The sequence below is a fragment of the Sciurus vulgaris genome (assembly GCF_902686455.1).
Source record: "Sciurus vulgaris genome assembly, chromosome: 5".
In the NCBI taxonomy this organism is placed as follows: Eukaryota; Metazoa; Chordata; class Mammalia; order Rodentia; family Sciuridae; genus Sciurus; species Sciurus vulgaris.
The window spans coordinates 78,270,355-78,285,893 of record NC_136465.1 but is presented as its reverse complement, the minus strand read 5'-3'; the positions used below and the strand labels follow the sequence as shown (position 1 = coordinate 78,285,893).

The following is a 15,539-nucleotide window of genomic DNA, read 5'->3' as shown; positions in this document are numbered from 1 at the left end:
TAATTAATTTCCTAGAGATTTTATTTATTTTTCCATTGTTCTTGTAGTTATCCTTTCCTTCTTTTCCTTTCCTTTTTTTTTTTTTCCTGACCTGGTTTAAAGCAAACTTTAGAATCACATTATTTTTTATGTAAATACTTCAGAAAACATTTTTAGGAGATAAGGATTTTTTTTTAAATGCACATAACTTCAAAGAGATATTTCTTTTCTAATGAGTGGCTTGTGAAGGGAAAATAGATGAGGATTTTATCCATGAATACATATAGACATACTTAAGGAGAGTGCACAGAGTGTTTGTGACTCAAGTCAATCATTGGTTAGACCAAAATGTATTCTTTGCTGGGCAATTTAACTGTGCTGAATATTAGAACTAATAATAATTATAACAACTATTTATTGAGTTCATATTATATTTCAAATACAAGACTTTTCACTTTCACTCACTGTCTCATTTGAATCCCTGTAGCAACATTATCAAGTAGACATCATCCCCAGCTTACAGACAGAGACATAGATCAGTGTTAAGTAACTCCCCAAGATGGAAGACCAAGGGAGATATTGAAACTAACATGTAGTTCAAGACTGCTCTCTGCTGCTAAGTTATACTGCCACTGATAAAATAGTACCCCAAACTGAGTTTTAAAATTACCCAGGGCACCTGCTGGAAAGTCATTTGTGATTCACCACACATGCCTAAGTCTATTGTTAATTAAAGCAGAATTTTTAAAAAGTGTTTATTATAAGACACTATGTATAGTTTGCCACAGTAAAATTAACAAGCAAATGTGAACATTGGACCAAATGCACCTTCTTCCACAAATTTGGTGTGATTTACTCATTTTGAATTTTAGCATCTTATCTAATAAGTATGTACAACATTTCCCCTCTAAGGCTCATGGAAAATACAGTTTTTCCTTTCATAAATTGCTTAGTGAAATATTAGAATCACCACGTTCCCCACCTGCAATAGATATAAACCAAGAATTTGCGTCAGTCAACTTCCCAATATGAAGCAAAGCCTCCCTTTCCTCCCGGGGATGATTGAGTCATTTTCTATTAGATAACAGTAGCTATTTAAACACTCCAGCAGAAGCTCATGCATTCTTAGTTTGTTGAAGTCCTTGACTGCTACACTTTCTCATTCTTGGAGTGAATTTGGAAATGACTTTTGATGACCTCAAAATGAAGCCTAGGAAGGATCAGCCTGACCAGAAGTTAAATGGAGAGAAAGCTAAAGGTACTAGGGGTGGGCAAATTCGTACAGAGAAAGAATTCCAGGATTAGTTCAGAAATGTAAATTTATTGAAGAAAGGAGTTAGAAAGACAAAACATCCAAGTGTAGGAAAATAGAATTAATGCCATTTAATGAAAATTAGTACCATTTAAGGAAAACAAGTAGAATATAATAGTGGTAGTGATGGTGATGATGATGATGATGATTAACTTATACTGAATATTTACTTCAAGCTCTTCTCTATGCTATTTAAATGTTTATTTCTCAGAATCTTCAAATAACACTTTGAGATTGGTAATATTATTATCTCCCTTTTACTAAGTGCCAACTTGGGATCAGAGGGATTAATGAAATCCCCCACTTTCATGGAGCTAGTAAATAGTAAAGCTAGGACTGTATCACAAACTCCCATTTAATCAGAATCCCATGAGATGTTTAGAAAACAAATTCATCTAGTGTATATAGTCCTAATTTTTGTATATTCTTGAGACACTGCAAAAACCTGAAATGTTTTATGAATTATCCAAAACAAGTTAAGTGACACACAGTATGGTTTAGCATAAATTATATTCTATTGTATATAATTGCTTTAAAAAAGTTATACTTTCTGTTTGACACACACAGTAAATTAAACCACTTAGGTATACATTAATTCATAAGCCCAACTCCACAGGCAACCTGGATAAATTCCCGTTTATTTTATATTCATTCTGAAGAAAAGGAAATAAAAGAGAAGAAGATAGAGAAGTATCGTAAGAAATTTGAATAAATTTCAGACCATGTTTCTATAAACAAAACAGAAATTTCTTTCAATGGGTAAAATAATGGTGAGCATGGAATGATGTAACATTTGTGTCAGTCAACTAACTTGGAATGAAAACAATGAAACATTTATTGGTAGACTTACAAGTTAACCATCCATTTTTCATCCATCGACTCAATCATTCATTCATTATTCATGTAGTAAATGTTGAGTGCCTAACTTTTGATGTAATTGTAAAATTAATTCTTTTTTCAGGATCCTGATTAGATAAGTTATCTACTTCGAAGGACCTGATTACTTTCTGATGAGAAAATAAAAAATAGGAGTAGGGGGTGAATTAGTAGTCTATGCAGAACAAAGGGTCCTCTAGATAATAGGAAATGTGCGTTTCTTTCTCACATGTGGGTCCTTGTGATTTTTTTTATTCTTCTAAAAATTCAGGAGTTTCATCATTCAAGAGTGGTGGGTATATTTGATGTCCTGTAATTTGGAATGAATACCAACCAGAGAGATAGATCGGTTGGGACTTACAGAGATATCAGTTAGGATTAGGCATCATTTGCAAGAGATGAAACTGTTTTCTACTTCTTCTCTGCCAGTTTGCCACACACATGCAAGGAGATAATAACTACTGAATCACTAAATGAGTTATCTTCTTTCCTATAAAAATTTTGATTTTTCTTTTGACACTCGAGAATTCTGTGAATATTTGACGATTGATTGACTTGGATGGTTACACATTCACACTGGAAATTTTGGGATGTAACTATTCCATGCAGTCTGGCTATTGAAAACTGGATTAAAGACCTATGTTTGGGTTTTATCTGTATATTCTTAAGGAAATTACTCAACTTTTCAGTTTTCCTCTTTACTCATAGAGGTGAAAAATACCAGTGCTTTCTTCGTTTATTTCACAAGAAGAGGAGACCAAATTCCTTGTATGGGATGTTTTCCTGCTGAACTAGTAACCTCTGTTTTTTGAGTTTGAACCTCAAACATAAGCAGACCTTCATATACTTGTGGTATTCATGACTTGTTTTCATAACAATTATAATTTTTTCTCTTGTAATAACAGGTCTATAGTTGGTGTGACATGCTATTAATACAGTTTTATAATATAGTTGTAGGACATGTTATTAATATAAACCAAGTGAATATCAAGCTTTCATTCCTATTTTTCTTTGGTCAATAACCCCAAGTTCGAGATGTAATTTTAGTGGAATAAAAATTGAATTCAGCATAAAATCATGCATGGGATTCTTTGTGGAAATCCCAGGTTATTCATTTACTAAAGTTTATTTGCTTGACATCTGTTATTTATATTGTGTTACTTATAAACACTGTGATTTATATGATTTATAGTACAACTTCAGGCTCTCTGTGCTGTGGATGTAGTTGAGCCAACCAAGATGGATTGAGAGTTCTTTAAAGAGTCATTGTATTGAGGAAGTCAGTTCCTAAGCTAACGTGATAGGGTTGGGCCTACTTTTTCTTCTAATAGGTGCAGGGTCTCTGGTCTAGAGCCTAGGTCCCTGATCCACTTTGAGTTAAGTTTTGTACAAGGTGATAGTTAGGGGTTCCAGTTCATTCTACTACATATGGATTTCCAGTTTTCCCAGCACCATTTGTTGAAGAGACTGTCTTTTCTCCAATGTATGTTTATGGCACCTTTGTGTAGTAGCAGATAACTGTATTTATGTGGGTACATCTCTTTGTCTTCTGTTCCATTAGTCTTCATATCTGTTTTGGTGCCAATACCATGCTGTTTTTGTTACTATAGCTATGTCATATAATTTAAGGTCCGGTATTGTGATGTTTCCTGCATCACTCTTCTTGCTAAGGATTGCTTTGGCTATTCTGGGTCTCTTATTTTTCCAAACAAATTTCATGACTGTTTTTTCTGTTTCTATAAAAAACGTCATTGGAATTTTAATAGAAATTGCATTAATTCCATATAGTACTTTTGGTAGTATGTCCATTTTGACAATATTAATTCTGACTATCCAGGAACCTGGGAGAGCTTTCCATTTTCTGAGGTCTTCTTCAGTGTTCTGTAATTTTCACTGTAGAGATCTTTCACCTCATTTGTTAGATAGATTCTCATGTTCTTTTTTTTTTTTTTTTTTTTTTTTTTTTTTGAGGCTATTGTGAATGGGATATACAATGAACTTGAAAAACTTAACACCAACCCCCCCCCCATAACCCAATCAATAAATGGTCAAAGGAACTGAACAGGCACTTCACAGAAGAAGAAATGCGAATGACCAAAAAATATATGAATAAATGTTTAACATCTCTAGCAATTAGAGAAATGCAAATTAAAACTACACTGAGATTCCACCTCACTCCAGTCCTAATGGCAATTGTCAAAAATACAAGTAACAATAAATGCTGGTGGGGGGGAGGGGAGTTTCACTCATACATAGGTGTTGGTACTGCAAATTGGTGCAACCACTCTGGATAGCAGTTTGGAGACTCCTTAGAAAACTTGAAATGGAACCACCATTTCACTCAGCTATCCCACTCCTTGGTCTATACCCAAAGGACTTCAAATCACCATACCACAGTGACATGGACACATCAATATTTATAGCAGCTCAATTCATAATAGCCAAGCTATGGAACCAACCTAGGTACCCTTCAACAGATGAATGCATAAAGAAAATGTGTGGTTTGTATACATAATGGAATATTACTCAGCCATAAAGAAGAATTAAATCTTGGCATTTTCTGGTAAACAGATGGAACTGGAGAATATCATGCTAAGTGAAATAAGCTAGTCCCAAAAAACCAAAGGCCAAATGTTCTCTCTGATATGTGGTTGCTAACCCACAACAAAGGAACAGGAGGAGGGGAAGGATAGAAGTCCATTGGATTAGACAAAGGGGAATGAGGGAAGGGAGGGGGATGGGAAGAGGAAAGACAGTAGAATGAATTGGACATAACTTTCCTATACTCATATATGAATACATGACCAGTGTAAATCCACATCATGTACAACCACAAGAATAGGATCCTAAATTGAATAAAAATAGAATAAATTATACTCCATGTATGTATTATGTGTCAAAATTCATTCTGTTATGTATATCTAAAAAGAACAAAGAAAGAATATATATATGTTTTTTTTTTTTTCTTTTTCAGTAAAAAAGAGTCATTATAAAGAGATTAGACAGGACTGGGGTTGTAGCTCAGTGGTAGAGTGCTTACCTAGTATGTGTGTTGCACTGGGTTCCATTCTCAGCACAACATATAAATAAAACAAAGGTCCACTGACAACTAAAAAATATTTAGAAAAATGAATAAATAGTCTAGACAAAGTATTGACTTCAGAATCAGACATTTAGAGTCAGATATCTGGTTGAATCCCAGCTCTTAAAATGACCAGTTGTGTGACCACGAGTAAATTACTTAAATTCTTTAGTTGTTCACATTTTTCATCTGTAAGTATGAAGAATTGTTTGCAGAGCCATTGGGAGGATGAGAGAGAAGGAGTCAAGTACAGACAAGATCCAAAGAATGGTTTGATGACTTGCTTCCGTCGTTTCTGTGTTTCTGATTCTCTCTCTCTCCCTCTAGGTCTTCACTTTCTTTCTTCTCCTTGGTGGTGTCCTGCTGCTATAACTCTGGGGATCCTTTGCACGGGATTACTGGTGACCATCATAATGCTGGGGATGAAATGTAAGTGCTAAAATAGGTAGGATAAGTCTGGGTTTGAATTTGCTTCATAAAAACTACAAAACAGCCTTGATTCAGATTCATTTTAGGCAAAAGGTATTTAAAGTGAGTGGGAAGATGAATGGGTATATTGTGTTAATCCCTCAAATGGATTAGAGGCATGAGATGATGATTATACATGGTAGTGGTTTATTAAATTTTCATAACTTTGACGAAAAAGCATATGTTAATCCAAGAATGATGGGGAGTAAAATTATTTAAAGGAACTAATCCACAAGTTCTCCTGAACAAACCCAAGGTGAATTTCATTAACTCTTGTTGAGGTTCGATGGAGATGATTAAATACCCTTCTTAAGAATCAGAAACAGTCTAAGTAAAGCATTTTAAACTAAATGTACTTTAAATTTATAACATGATCATTTAGGAAAGAGGGTGTATTAATAGAAAAAGCAGAAGTGAAAATAAGGACCAGAGTGGCTAAGAAAATCATATCCATCCATCTAGTTTGTCTGCATATTTAGATAGTAGATCCCAGCTATTGCAACTGAGTGGGATCTAACGTATTAAGGTTTTTGAAGTGCTATTTGCTTCTGAGTTTTTCAAGTTCATAAGACATTTTTATTTTCTTTTGGTTCTAGAAATTGAACCCAGGGGTGCTCTATCACTGAGCTACATCCCCAGATCATTTTAATTTTTATTTTGTGAACAGGGCATTGCTAAGTTGCTGAGGCTGGCCTCGAACTTGCAACAGCTTCCTCAGTAGCGGGAGTACAGGCATGCATTACCATACCCAGCTTTATTTTCAGTCCCTCAACACTAAGGGCCTTTTCTTACTGGTTGGGAGAAGTGTCCGAGAGTAGGCAGCACTGCTTGGCAGAAATCTTCTCTGAGGCTTTATCGCTTTCCAACAGGTTCAAATCTGGCTTCAAGGCAAGGGATCTGCTTGGGATTGCACCATCAATCTTCTAGAACTGAGATCTTTGACCCATAACATTCATTGCTGCTTGATTTCACAACCTTAGTTTCATCTCCACCCTTCCTAAAATGTGTTATGGCAAAAACAAAAATCAAAAAATGTCTTGAGACTCTAGTGACACAGTAACTTAAAATAATTTTGTGGGTGACTATCTCAAAATAGGGTAAGGGTTTTGGTCATTAAATAAAATTAGGAAGTCTGGAAAGGTAGACAAAATGGGAGGAGACAGAGGAGATATAGCACAGGAATTAAGACACAAATAGACTAAACCACTAGTGACATTCCTGCTAATAGTCACTGAGTCTGGTGGGTGTCTGACTGTCTTAGATTGTCTCTATTTTATTTATTTCACTGTGCTGTGACTTATTTTTTTTTTTAAATTTGTGTATAACTCTCAATAGAAAAACCAAACTATTGGTAATTTTTTTTACCATAAGTATCAGAAAGTTCCTTACATTAAAAAGACACTACAGGAGTATTGAATAATTTCCAAATTCATAATTTCTGGTGAAATCAGAATCATTTTCCAATAGACTTTGAAGTGCTGTTTGCCTCTCAGTTCATAAAATGTTATTGTAGACATTTACCCGTTGTCAAAATCGATTATTTGATTTTGTGAAAATTAAGTGACTCTATATTGGGGGCTGGAATTGATTCAGCTCTGATGTAGTATTTCAGGTGTCTGATCTCCTGCAGCAACACCAAGCCAACCTTACGCACCAGGAAACCATCCTGGAGGGACAGATTTTAGCCCAGCAGCAGGCAGAAAATGCTTCTCAGAAGTCACAGAAGGAACTCAAGGAAATGATAGAAACCCTTGCCTGGAAGCTGGATGAAAAATCCAAAAAGCAAATGGAGCTTCACCAGCAAAACCTGAATCTCCAAGAAGCTCTGAAGAAAGTGGAAAACTTTTCAGGTATTGTGGGAAGAAAGAGGGGGAGTAGCAGGTTTTCTGTTCAATTTTCATTTTTTTATAATTATTTCTAGGCACAGAATTGTCATACTGACATATGTATCGTTCATTATTCATTCATAATGGTCTACACCTGGAAGTTCTCTATTTTTGTCATCTCTACCCTACCCCACGTCAAATCCTGGATACATCTGATTTAATTAACTGCGACTTTTGGTGGATTTAAGATTTTCTTCCTTAAAAAAAAGAACTTGTTTCTTTTAAAAAATTCTAGTTTTTAGATTTGTCTAGAAGAACCCTGTCATCCTCACTGCTTGCCATAGATACTTACCTCTTTGTATTCCAACGTATCTTAATCATCAGATTTCTTTTTCTAAGGAGTCTTCTTGTCCTTGCAACTCTACCCTTACTTCTGCATTCGACTTCATTCTGCAATACTATGTGAAAGTGCACTTCATCAATCTACATAGAATCAATTGAGGTAGGCTTTTGTGGAAGAGTTACGTAGATACTTCACGATAGATAAAAATATGAGGGGTCCAAAAACTCCCTTTATGTAAAAAGAATTAAATTGATTCCAACTGCCCAGGACTCAGAATCTAGAAGGCAGGGAGAAATAGTAGCATCTACAAGATTATTTTTAACTTTGATATTATTATGGAAGCTATCTGCATTATTTAGTCTTTCTATGGTGTGTAATCCAAACAGGTTTATGATTTTAGTCTTAGGAGGGTTTGAAGCTGTGAGATGGAGTCACTTTCAGAGATGCATTGCTTTCTGTGAAGTGCATGAGTGCCCTGGTCTCAGGATTAGTAACTAAGTGCCACTAATACACAGATGTTCTCTAGCTTACTGCTCGTACAGCTCACTTAAGTTCAAATATGTAAGTTCTTAGAATAAATATGATATAACAATAGTTCACAGATACCCGTCCCTTCATTTTCTACAAAAATTGAGACCAAGATAAAATTAAATGATAAAAATGATAGTGGTTTTGCATGAAGTCCCTTCACTGTTTACAGAGTAATTTAAATTTCCAAAATAAGCAGGAATTTCTAGACAGACTGATATTTAGTTACATATATTTAATCTTTTTAGGAAGGGAGCTTTCAAGGAAATAAATGATGAGTCTCAGAGAAGAGTTAAGGACCATAAGGCTATATATCAAGGACAGGAATGTTTACATAAGCAGACTTAGCTATGTACCAACCAACAGTTTATTTCACAGGTAAGGCTGTGAAACAGTTCTGTCTTTATCAGGTGCAAGTTATGAGATTAAATATGTGTCAGGACCATTTAGAACCATCTTCCAGAGATGTCAACATAGACAACTAATCAAACATAATAAATGATATGTCCAGTGCTGGCAGATACACCAGGTAATGTATGCCACTCCTTGACAGTGTCAGATAAAGAACAGTTAGAAGAGATACTAAATAAAGTTTTGCTTTCATCAATTAGCTTTGAGAAGATTCTCAATAAATATATAAAAATACTAAAATATCATATGGAAAAATATGCCAGTTTTCTCAAATTTAAGGCAGGTTTTACTTGTCTTATAGATAAGAGTGTGTCTCAATGCATATATGAAGAGGGAGAGTGATGATCTACCATGTGTTTGCTTGAGGTCATCCAGCTGGTGAGATGCAGGAGCATCACAGTAATGGATTTTATACTTAGTGTCAGAAATAATAATGGATCTCAGACCTTCATTTGCAAGGCACTTGTTAAAAGTGGCAGATTCCACATTGACCCTAAGATTTTGCTTCAGAAAGTCTTGTGAGTCTCACTGAGCAATGTGTCCTTAAAGAGTTCAAACTTAGAAATTTGAGAGGTAATGTGTCACAGTGATTAAAAATGTAGATTTGAAAGTTAGACTGACTAGGTTCAAATTCCTATTCCCTCTATTTGAGAAATGAAGAGTATTAACGGAAATTACCTCAATGACTTGTGTTGAAGACTAAACGAGTTCATATATATGAAGTACTTCCAGTGCTTTCTGGCACATGGTAAATAAAATTTGTGTTTTTTCAAGTTTATATCTCATAATATTATATGGTAATTATGTATATTTTATACAGTGTTGTAATGTTATGTAATGTTACATGTATGTTTTGTACACACACAGAAAAAAAAGGATTGTTTTCAATGCCACATTTTGAGTGTGTCTTTCTTATTTTGTTAAAGCTTGTAAAACTTACCTAAACTTTCTTTCAACCACAAAACTGATATTTTTGACACTTTCATAATAAGACAGGCACGTTAAGAAGCTAAGAAAGTTGCATGTGTTGCTTTCAACCTGACCTTTTCCAAGTCCTTCTCAATCACTTTCCTGCTTTATTTGTTCAGTTCCCTCCTGCTTTATCCTATTTGATAAAGCCTATTCTTAAATCATCTTGGTTTATGCCACAAGGAAAATTGAAATTAAGATGTAATTTAGGTATTTGTAGAGTATGGATATATTTTAATGAAGAAGAAATGGTACGCATGTGAGAGGACTAAGGGGATAATTCGTTAAATAACTATAGAAATACTTGTATTCAAACATAACTCACTGATTAGATATACAACACTTCCCAGGTCCTTGTCCTCAAGATTGGATCTGGCATGAAGAAAGTTGTTACCTATTTCCCTCTGGACCATTTAATTGGGAAAAAAGCCGAGAGAACTGCTTGTCTCTGGATGCCCAGTTGCTGAAAATTAATAACACTGATGATCTGGTTAGTGTTTATGAATAATTATGGGGCTAGAGCATTGGTTGATATTAACATAAATCTGGTTTAGGACCTGGGGGGAGGTTCACTTGTTGGAGAACCAAAATAGCTATTTTGTAACAGCAGTTCAATCAACTCAGAGACATTACTCTCCACAGAATTTCATCCAGGAAGCAATCTCCCATTCCAGTTTCCCGTTCTGGATGGGATTGTCACTGAGGAAACCCAAGTACTCATGGTTCTGGGAGGATGGCTCTCCTTTGATGTCCCACTTGTAAGTTTCCTACTCCTTTTGATGCCCCTTGTTTAAGTTTTCTGTTCCTTGTCCAATCTACTTCTGAAGTTACTGCCACATTCTACTATTGTCCTCATTTGCCACACTGAACCTTGGAAAATTTGTCTAAGTCTCCTTCTTCACCTCTCTCACAGAGGGCTTTGCCCACTTACACTTTCAGATCTCTCTAGAGCTTTTCTTCCCATATTTATTGATTTGAATCTTTAAGACCAAGCTAAGATCCTGACACAAGGTGGCAGTAAATTTAACTTTTTTTTGTTTTTCCTTCGCCTGCAGATTTAGACTCCAGGGTGCCGTTTCCCAGATGTACCCTTCAGGCACCTGTGCATATATACAACGGGGAGCTGTTTTTGCTGAAAACTGCATTTTAGTTGCATTCAGTATATGTCAGAAGAAGGCAATTCTACTGAAAGCACAGGGAATTTGAAGGATCTGGAAAAAAAAAGAAGGCCTTTAAATTTTACCCTGGAAGTTAAGCTACTCTTCATCACTTAGGTACAAACTATGACAGTCCTGAGAACTGCAAGTGATCAGCTGGTAACAGAGACAGACAGGGTTTTTTCAGAAACTAAGACTGGGAATCCAGATGCCTACTGCCTTTACAAGAAAAGTGATGGATTCACTCTTTTATCATCGTCTGTCGTTTTTCAACTGGTCTGTCCCAAGCCTCCCTGCTAATCTTCAACCCTTCTTCCCTTTTCTATTTTAAAATTTGACTTCTCTCCAACCTTGGGAACCCTCTGCTCAATTTTCTCTGCCTTCCCCCACCTTCTAATACTGCAAAGAAGACATAGAGAACTTGCCCAACTGTAGGCAGAAGGCAGAAAAAAAAAAAAAAAAAAAAGGAGGTGGCGGGGGTGGGGGGGGGTGGGGGGGTGGGGAATGGGCCTGTAAACAGTGCACATGAAGGAGAACTGGAGAAATGCACCAAAGCCAAGAAGCTCACATTCTCAACTTTAAAAGCCATTCTCTTTTTAATTTTGACCTATTTCCAGGCTCTACCATTTACACATGTGCATACCACCTCCCCCACACATTTTGGAACAATTGTGGTGCCCCAGGAAATAATTAGCAATTGCAACGTCTTTTATAGGTACTAATTCAAACCCATTATCAGTTTCTGAATCAGTCATTATCTCATCTTTTCTCTACTAAAGAACGGTATAATAGCATTAACCCCTCAAAACAGTATTTGTTAGAATCACAGGATGTGTGACCCAGAGGCAATAATAATAGAATTTTCCCCCCTAAAGTACATTCTCCTCTACAACTCTCTTTTGCTATGCTGTCTTTTGGAAACATACAAGACCCAAAAATCAAGACACTCAATTCTGGAACAAATGGAGTCAGATACGATAATATTGCTGAATAGAAACAGATGAAATTGGAAATCTCTCTTCTGTTTTCGGAGTTTTCCACCCCATTCACAGTCTATTCTTTTTTAAAGGAAGCCTTTATCCAGCATCATAAATAAATATATATACACATACACATTTCCTTGGGAAAATGAGATATTTTCTATTGTTAATAGCTTGGTTGCTATATAATTGACATATAATGAATTGAATATATTTAAATTAGACAGTTTGATGTTTTCCCACATATAAAAATGTTCCCTTGTGGTGAAGATGTCACCACAATCCAAATAGTGAACACAATTCATCTCCACTAAAAGATTTATCATGCCCTTCCCACAGTTTCCTGTCCAGACAGCGACCCGGTCTGTTATCAGTTTGCATTTTGTAGACTTTGTATAATTATTTTGGGATTCATGCATTTCCACCTTGTTTTTATCACTTCATTCTTTAAGGTTGAGTACCTCCTTGTATAAAAATACTACCACCTGTTTGTTATCTGTTTACTTGTTGATGACATTTAGATTGTCTTCATTTTTTGATAATTACAAATAAAGCTGCTATTAACATTTGTATACATATCTTTGTATGAACATCTAATTTTTTCTGTCTTGGGTAAATACCTAGGAGTGGAATGCCAGAATCATGCAGTAGGCATGTGTTTATCTATTTAAGAAACCTCTAAACAATTTTCCAAAATATTGCCCTTTTACATTCCTACTCTCAGTGTTAGAGTGATTCAATTCATCTCATCTGTGTCAAAATGTGGCCTTGTCAATCTTGTAATTTTAGTCATTCTAGCAGATATGTAATTGTACATCAGTGTAGTTTTAATTTGCATTTCCCAAATGGTAAATGATATAGAACATTTTTATATTCTTTACCATCAGTATGTTTTTTTTTTTTTTTTTTTAATAAAGAAACTATGCAAGCATTTTGAGGATTTTAAATTGGGTTATCTGTGTACTTAGTTTTTAGTTTTGAGATCTGTGTATATTTGGGATAAAAGTCCTTTATCTGATATATTACTCAAGAATTTTGCTTTTCTGTCTGGCTTCTTTTCCTTCTCTAAACTGTGCCCTCACAAAAGGAGAAGTTTTCAATCTTGATGAAGTGCACTTCCATGTTTCTGTTGTTTAAAGAATTCATTGCCTAACTCAAGGCCACAAAATTTTTCTCCTGTTTTGTTTTTCGAAATTTTCAGTTTCAGGACTTACACCGAAGTCTCTGACTCATTTTGGAGTAATTTATGAGTTAGGCATTGAAGTTCACTTTTTTACATGTGGATGAAGCCAGAATTGGGGAGAGGCAGTTAGTGTTGAAATAGGGGATTGGGTCAGATCCAGGAAATGGGGGCCATGAAAGCCATCTGCCTCTGAAAGTTGGACTGTCCTGGGAAAATGGAATGTCAAGGACCTGCAGAACCCATTGATAACCAATTTACCTTCCCTTGTCCAGGACTACAGACAAGGAAATACTAATTGATGTCCCCTGAGCCCTTACCTGCCTGAATTACTTTCGCCCTCCCCCTGCCCATCTGCTTCTCACTTTATGCAAAACTGGGCCTAATCCCTTAGGCAGGAAGGAAAGAGAGAAGGGGGAAAGAATGGGAGAATAAAACCTATAAAAAGGACAAGATTTGCTTATCCTATAGATCAGCCTTTGGGTCCCCTTCTTCCACCCAGGAGAAGTCTGCTTTTACTTTTCTTTAATAAAGCTTACTTTCTACTCTACACTTGCCCCCGCATACTTCTTTGGTGTTATACTTCAACACCTGAGGAAGCAGGACTCAGTAATTGGCAGTATCATGGATATCTGATTGTTTTAGCAACATTTGTTGAGAGGTTATTCCTCTCTGCACTGTTTTGCACCTTTGTCAGTACTGCTATTCATGCATGTGTATTAATTTCAAGACTCTCTACTCTCTTTTATGGATGTATTTTTATACCACTACCAGCACACTATTTTGAATACTGCACTTTTATAGTAAATCTTGAAATCACATATTGACAATCCTTCAATTTTATTCTTGTTCAAAGAAGTTGTTTTGGCTGATTTATGTCATTGTATTTCCATATTCATTTTTGAACTGACATCTATTTCTGTAAAAATCTTTTGGAATTTTGAATATGATTGAATCTACAGATAAACTTAAGGAGAACTACATCTCAAAAATAATGATTTGTCTGATTTCTAAGCTAAGTACATTACTCCATTCATTTAGGCATTCATTAAGTAAAGTTTTGTAGTTTTCTCTGTACAGATATTTTACCCATTTTATTAGATTATCATTATGTATTTCATATTTTTGAAGTTACAGTAGACATTATCATTGTAAGTTTGATATGCAAATACTGGTTGCTAGTATATAGAAACACAAGGGATTTTTGTACTAATTCTGTATCCTGAAACACTGATAAACTCCGTTCATTCTCCAAATAATACTTTTTGTATAGTCTGTTAGATTTTCTATATAGGGAATCATATCATCTATAAATAAGTATACTTCCATTTTTGTTTATGGTTGACTTGAAGATAAATCCAGTCCTTCTCACAAAATCCTGACTTTAAGTGAGAGTTCAAGATAATTATTTTGTAGTTAGGTATTTTTTTTTTTTTAGGTAGGTACTTTCAAGCTTCCCATTTTGTTGGAGTTATTGTATCACTGAACAAGGATATGTTGAGCCAAGAGCATTCCCAGAAAAAAAGTCTAGTCTAAAACTGGCAGATGAATTTCTTGACTGTTTTGTGTCTGGTAGTTTCTAGTTCAAAACTGACTTGGCTATCTTCTTTAGCAATGCTGACAGTGCCTGCGAATCATTTGCATTCACGCTTACTACCGCCTGGGTCTCCTATCTCGGTAGACAACTGCACATTGATTCCTGAGCCTTAGCACTTCAGTTGCAAGTTTCCTGATCCCATCTTTTCTGGAGACATCTCTATATACTGCTTCTTATACTGCCCAGCTACTTAAGTGTTCCCGTTCTTGATGTAATTTAAATCAGATCTCTATGACTCTTGCCCTTCAGTCTGTTTTTGAATGCCCTGTGAGCTGATTGGTTTTTATATCCCTAGAGAATTTTTTTTAAATATATATGCAAAGATTGTGACTTCAAAATTTCAAAATATTTATTCTCTCATTCCTTTCATAAAACTTTCCTGATTCTGATGTAAATAAGTTATTGATTATGCATGCATTTATTTAATTAGAAATGAACATAATGGTCTAGCACAAGGGTTCTGAATTTGACTAATCTGAATTCAAACTCTAGTCAGTTACTTTCTTTGTTATCTGAGGCAAGTTTCTTATCCTCTTGATGACTTTTTTCCTGAAATGAAAATGAGACTTGTAATACAAAGCTGATACCCAGCCCTTTCAGGTGCAGCAATTTTCCATGCCTCCCAACCACTTGTCAATCTATGCTCCCCCCCACCCCCCCTTATGTTACAGGAATTTCCAGCCTACTCTTCAGGCATTTCCTGCTTCCCACTTTATGTCCTAGCTTGTCAGTCTGAACATGCTAGCTAGCTATTGGTTCATCAGTCAGCTTGCAAGCATTCTCCTCCCCTATTGATTCCTTCCAGCCCGGGAGATTCCAATATCTGAGAGA

The 15,539-nt window shown here is 35.5% G+C and overlaps 1 protein-coding gene across 2 annotated transcripts; it reads left to right on the top strand.

Annotated features, from left to right (window-relative positions):
- The first annotated feature begins 1,158 nt into the window (after positions 1-1,158).
- On the top strand, positions 1,159-11,434 carry OLR1 (oxidized low density lipoprotein receptor 1). 2 transcript variants are annotated; one of them, XM_079143161.1, is made up of 6 exons: positions 1,159-1,237; positions 5,577-5,678; positions 7,322-7,567; positions 10,145-10,284; positions 10,437-10,552; positions 10,850-11,434. In XM_079143161.1, the coding sequence occupies exons 1-6, from the start codon at positions 1,162-1,164 to the stop codon at positions 10,998-11,000; spliced, it is 831 nt and encodes a 276-aa protein (XP_078999287.1). In that variant the 5' UTR covers positions 1,159-1,161; the 3' UTR covers positions 11,001-11,434. The 2 variants fall into 2 exon arrangements, with proteins under 2 accessions (XP_078999287.1, XP_078999286.1); XM_079143160.1 differs by lacking the exon at positions 1,159-1,237 and having other exon boundaries at positions 1,259-5,678.
- Positions 11,435-15,539: the final 4,105 nt, after the last annotated feature.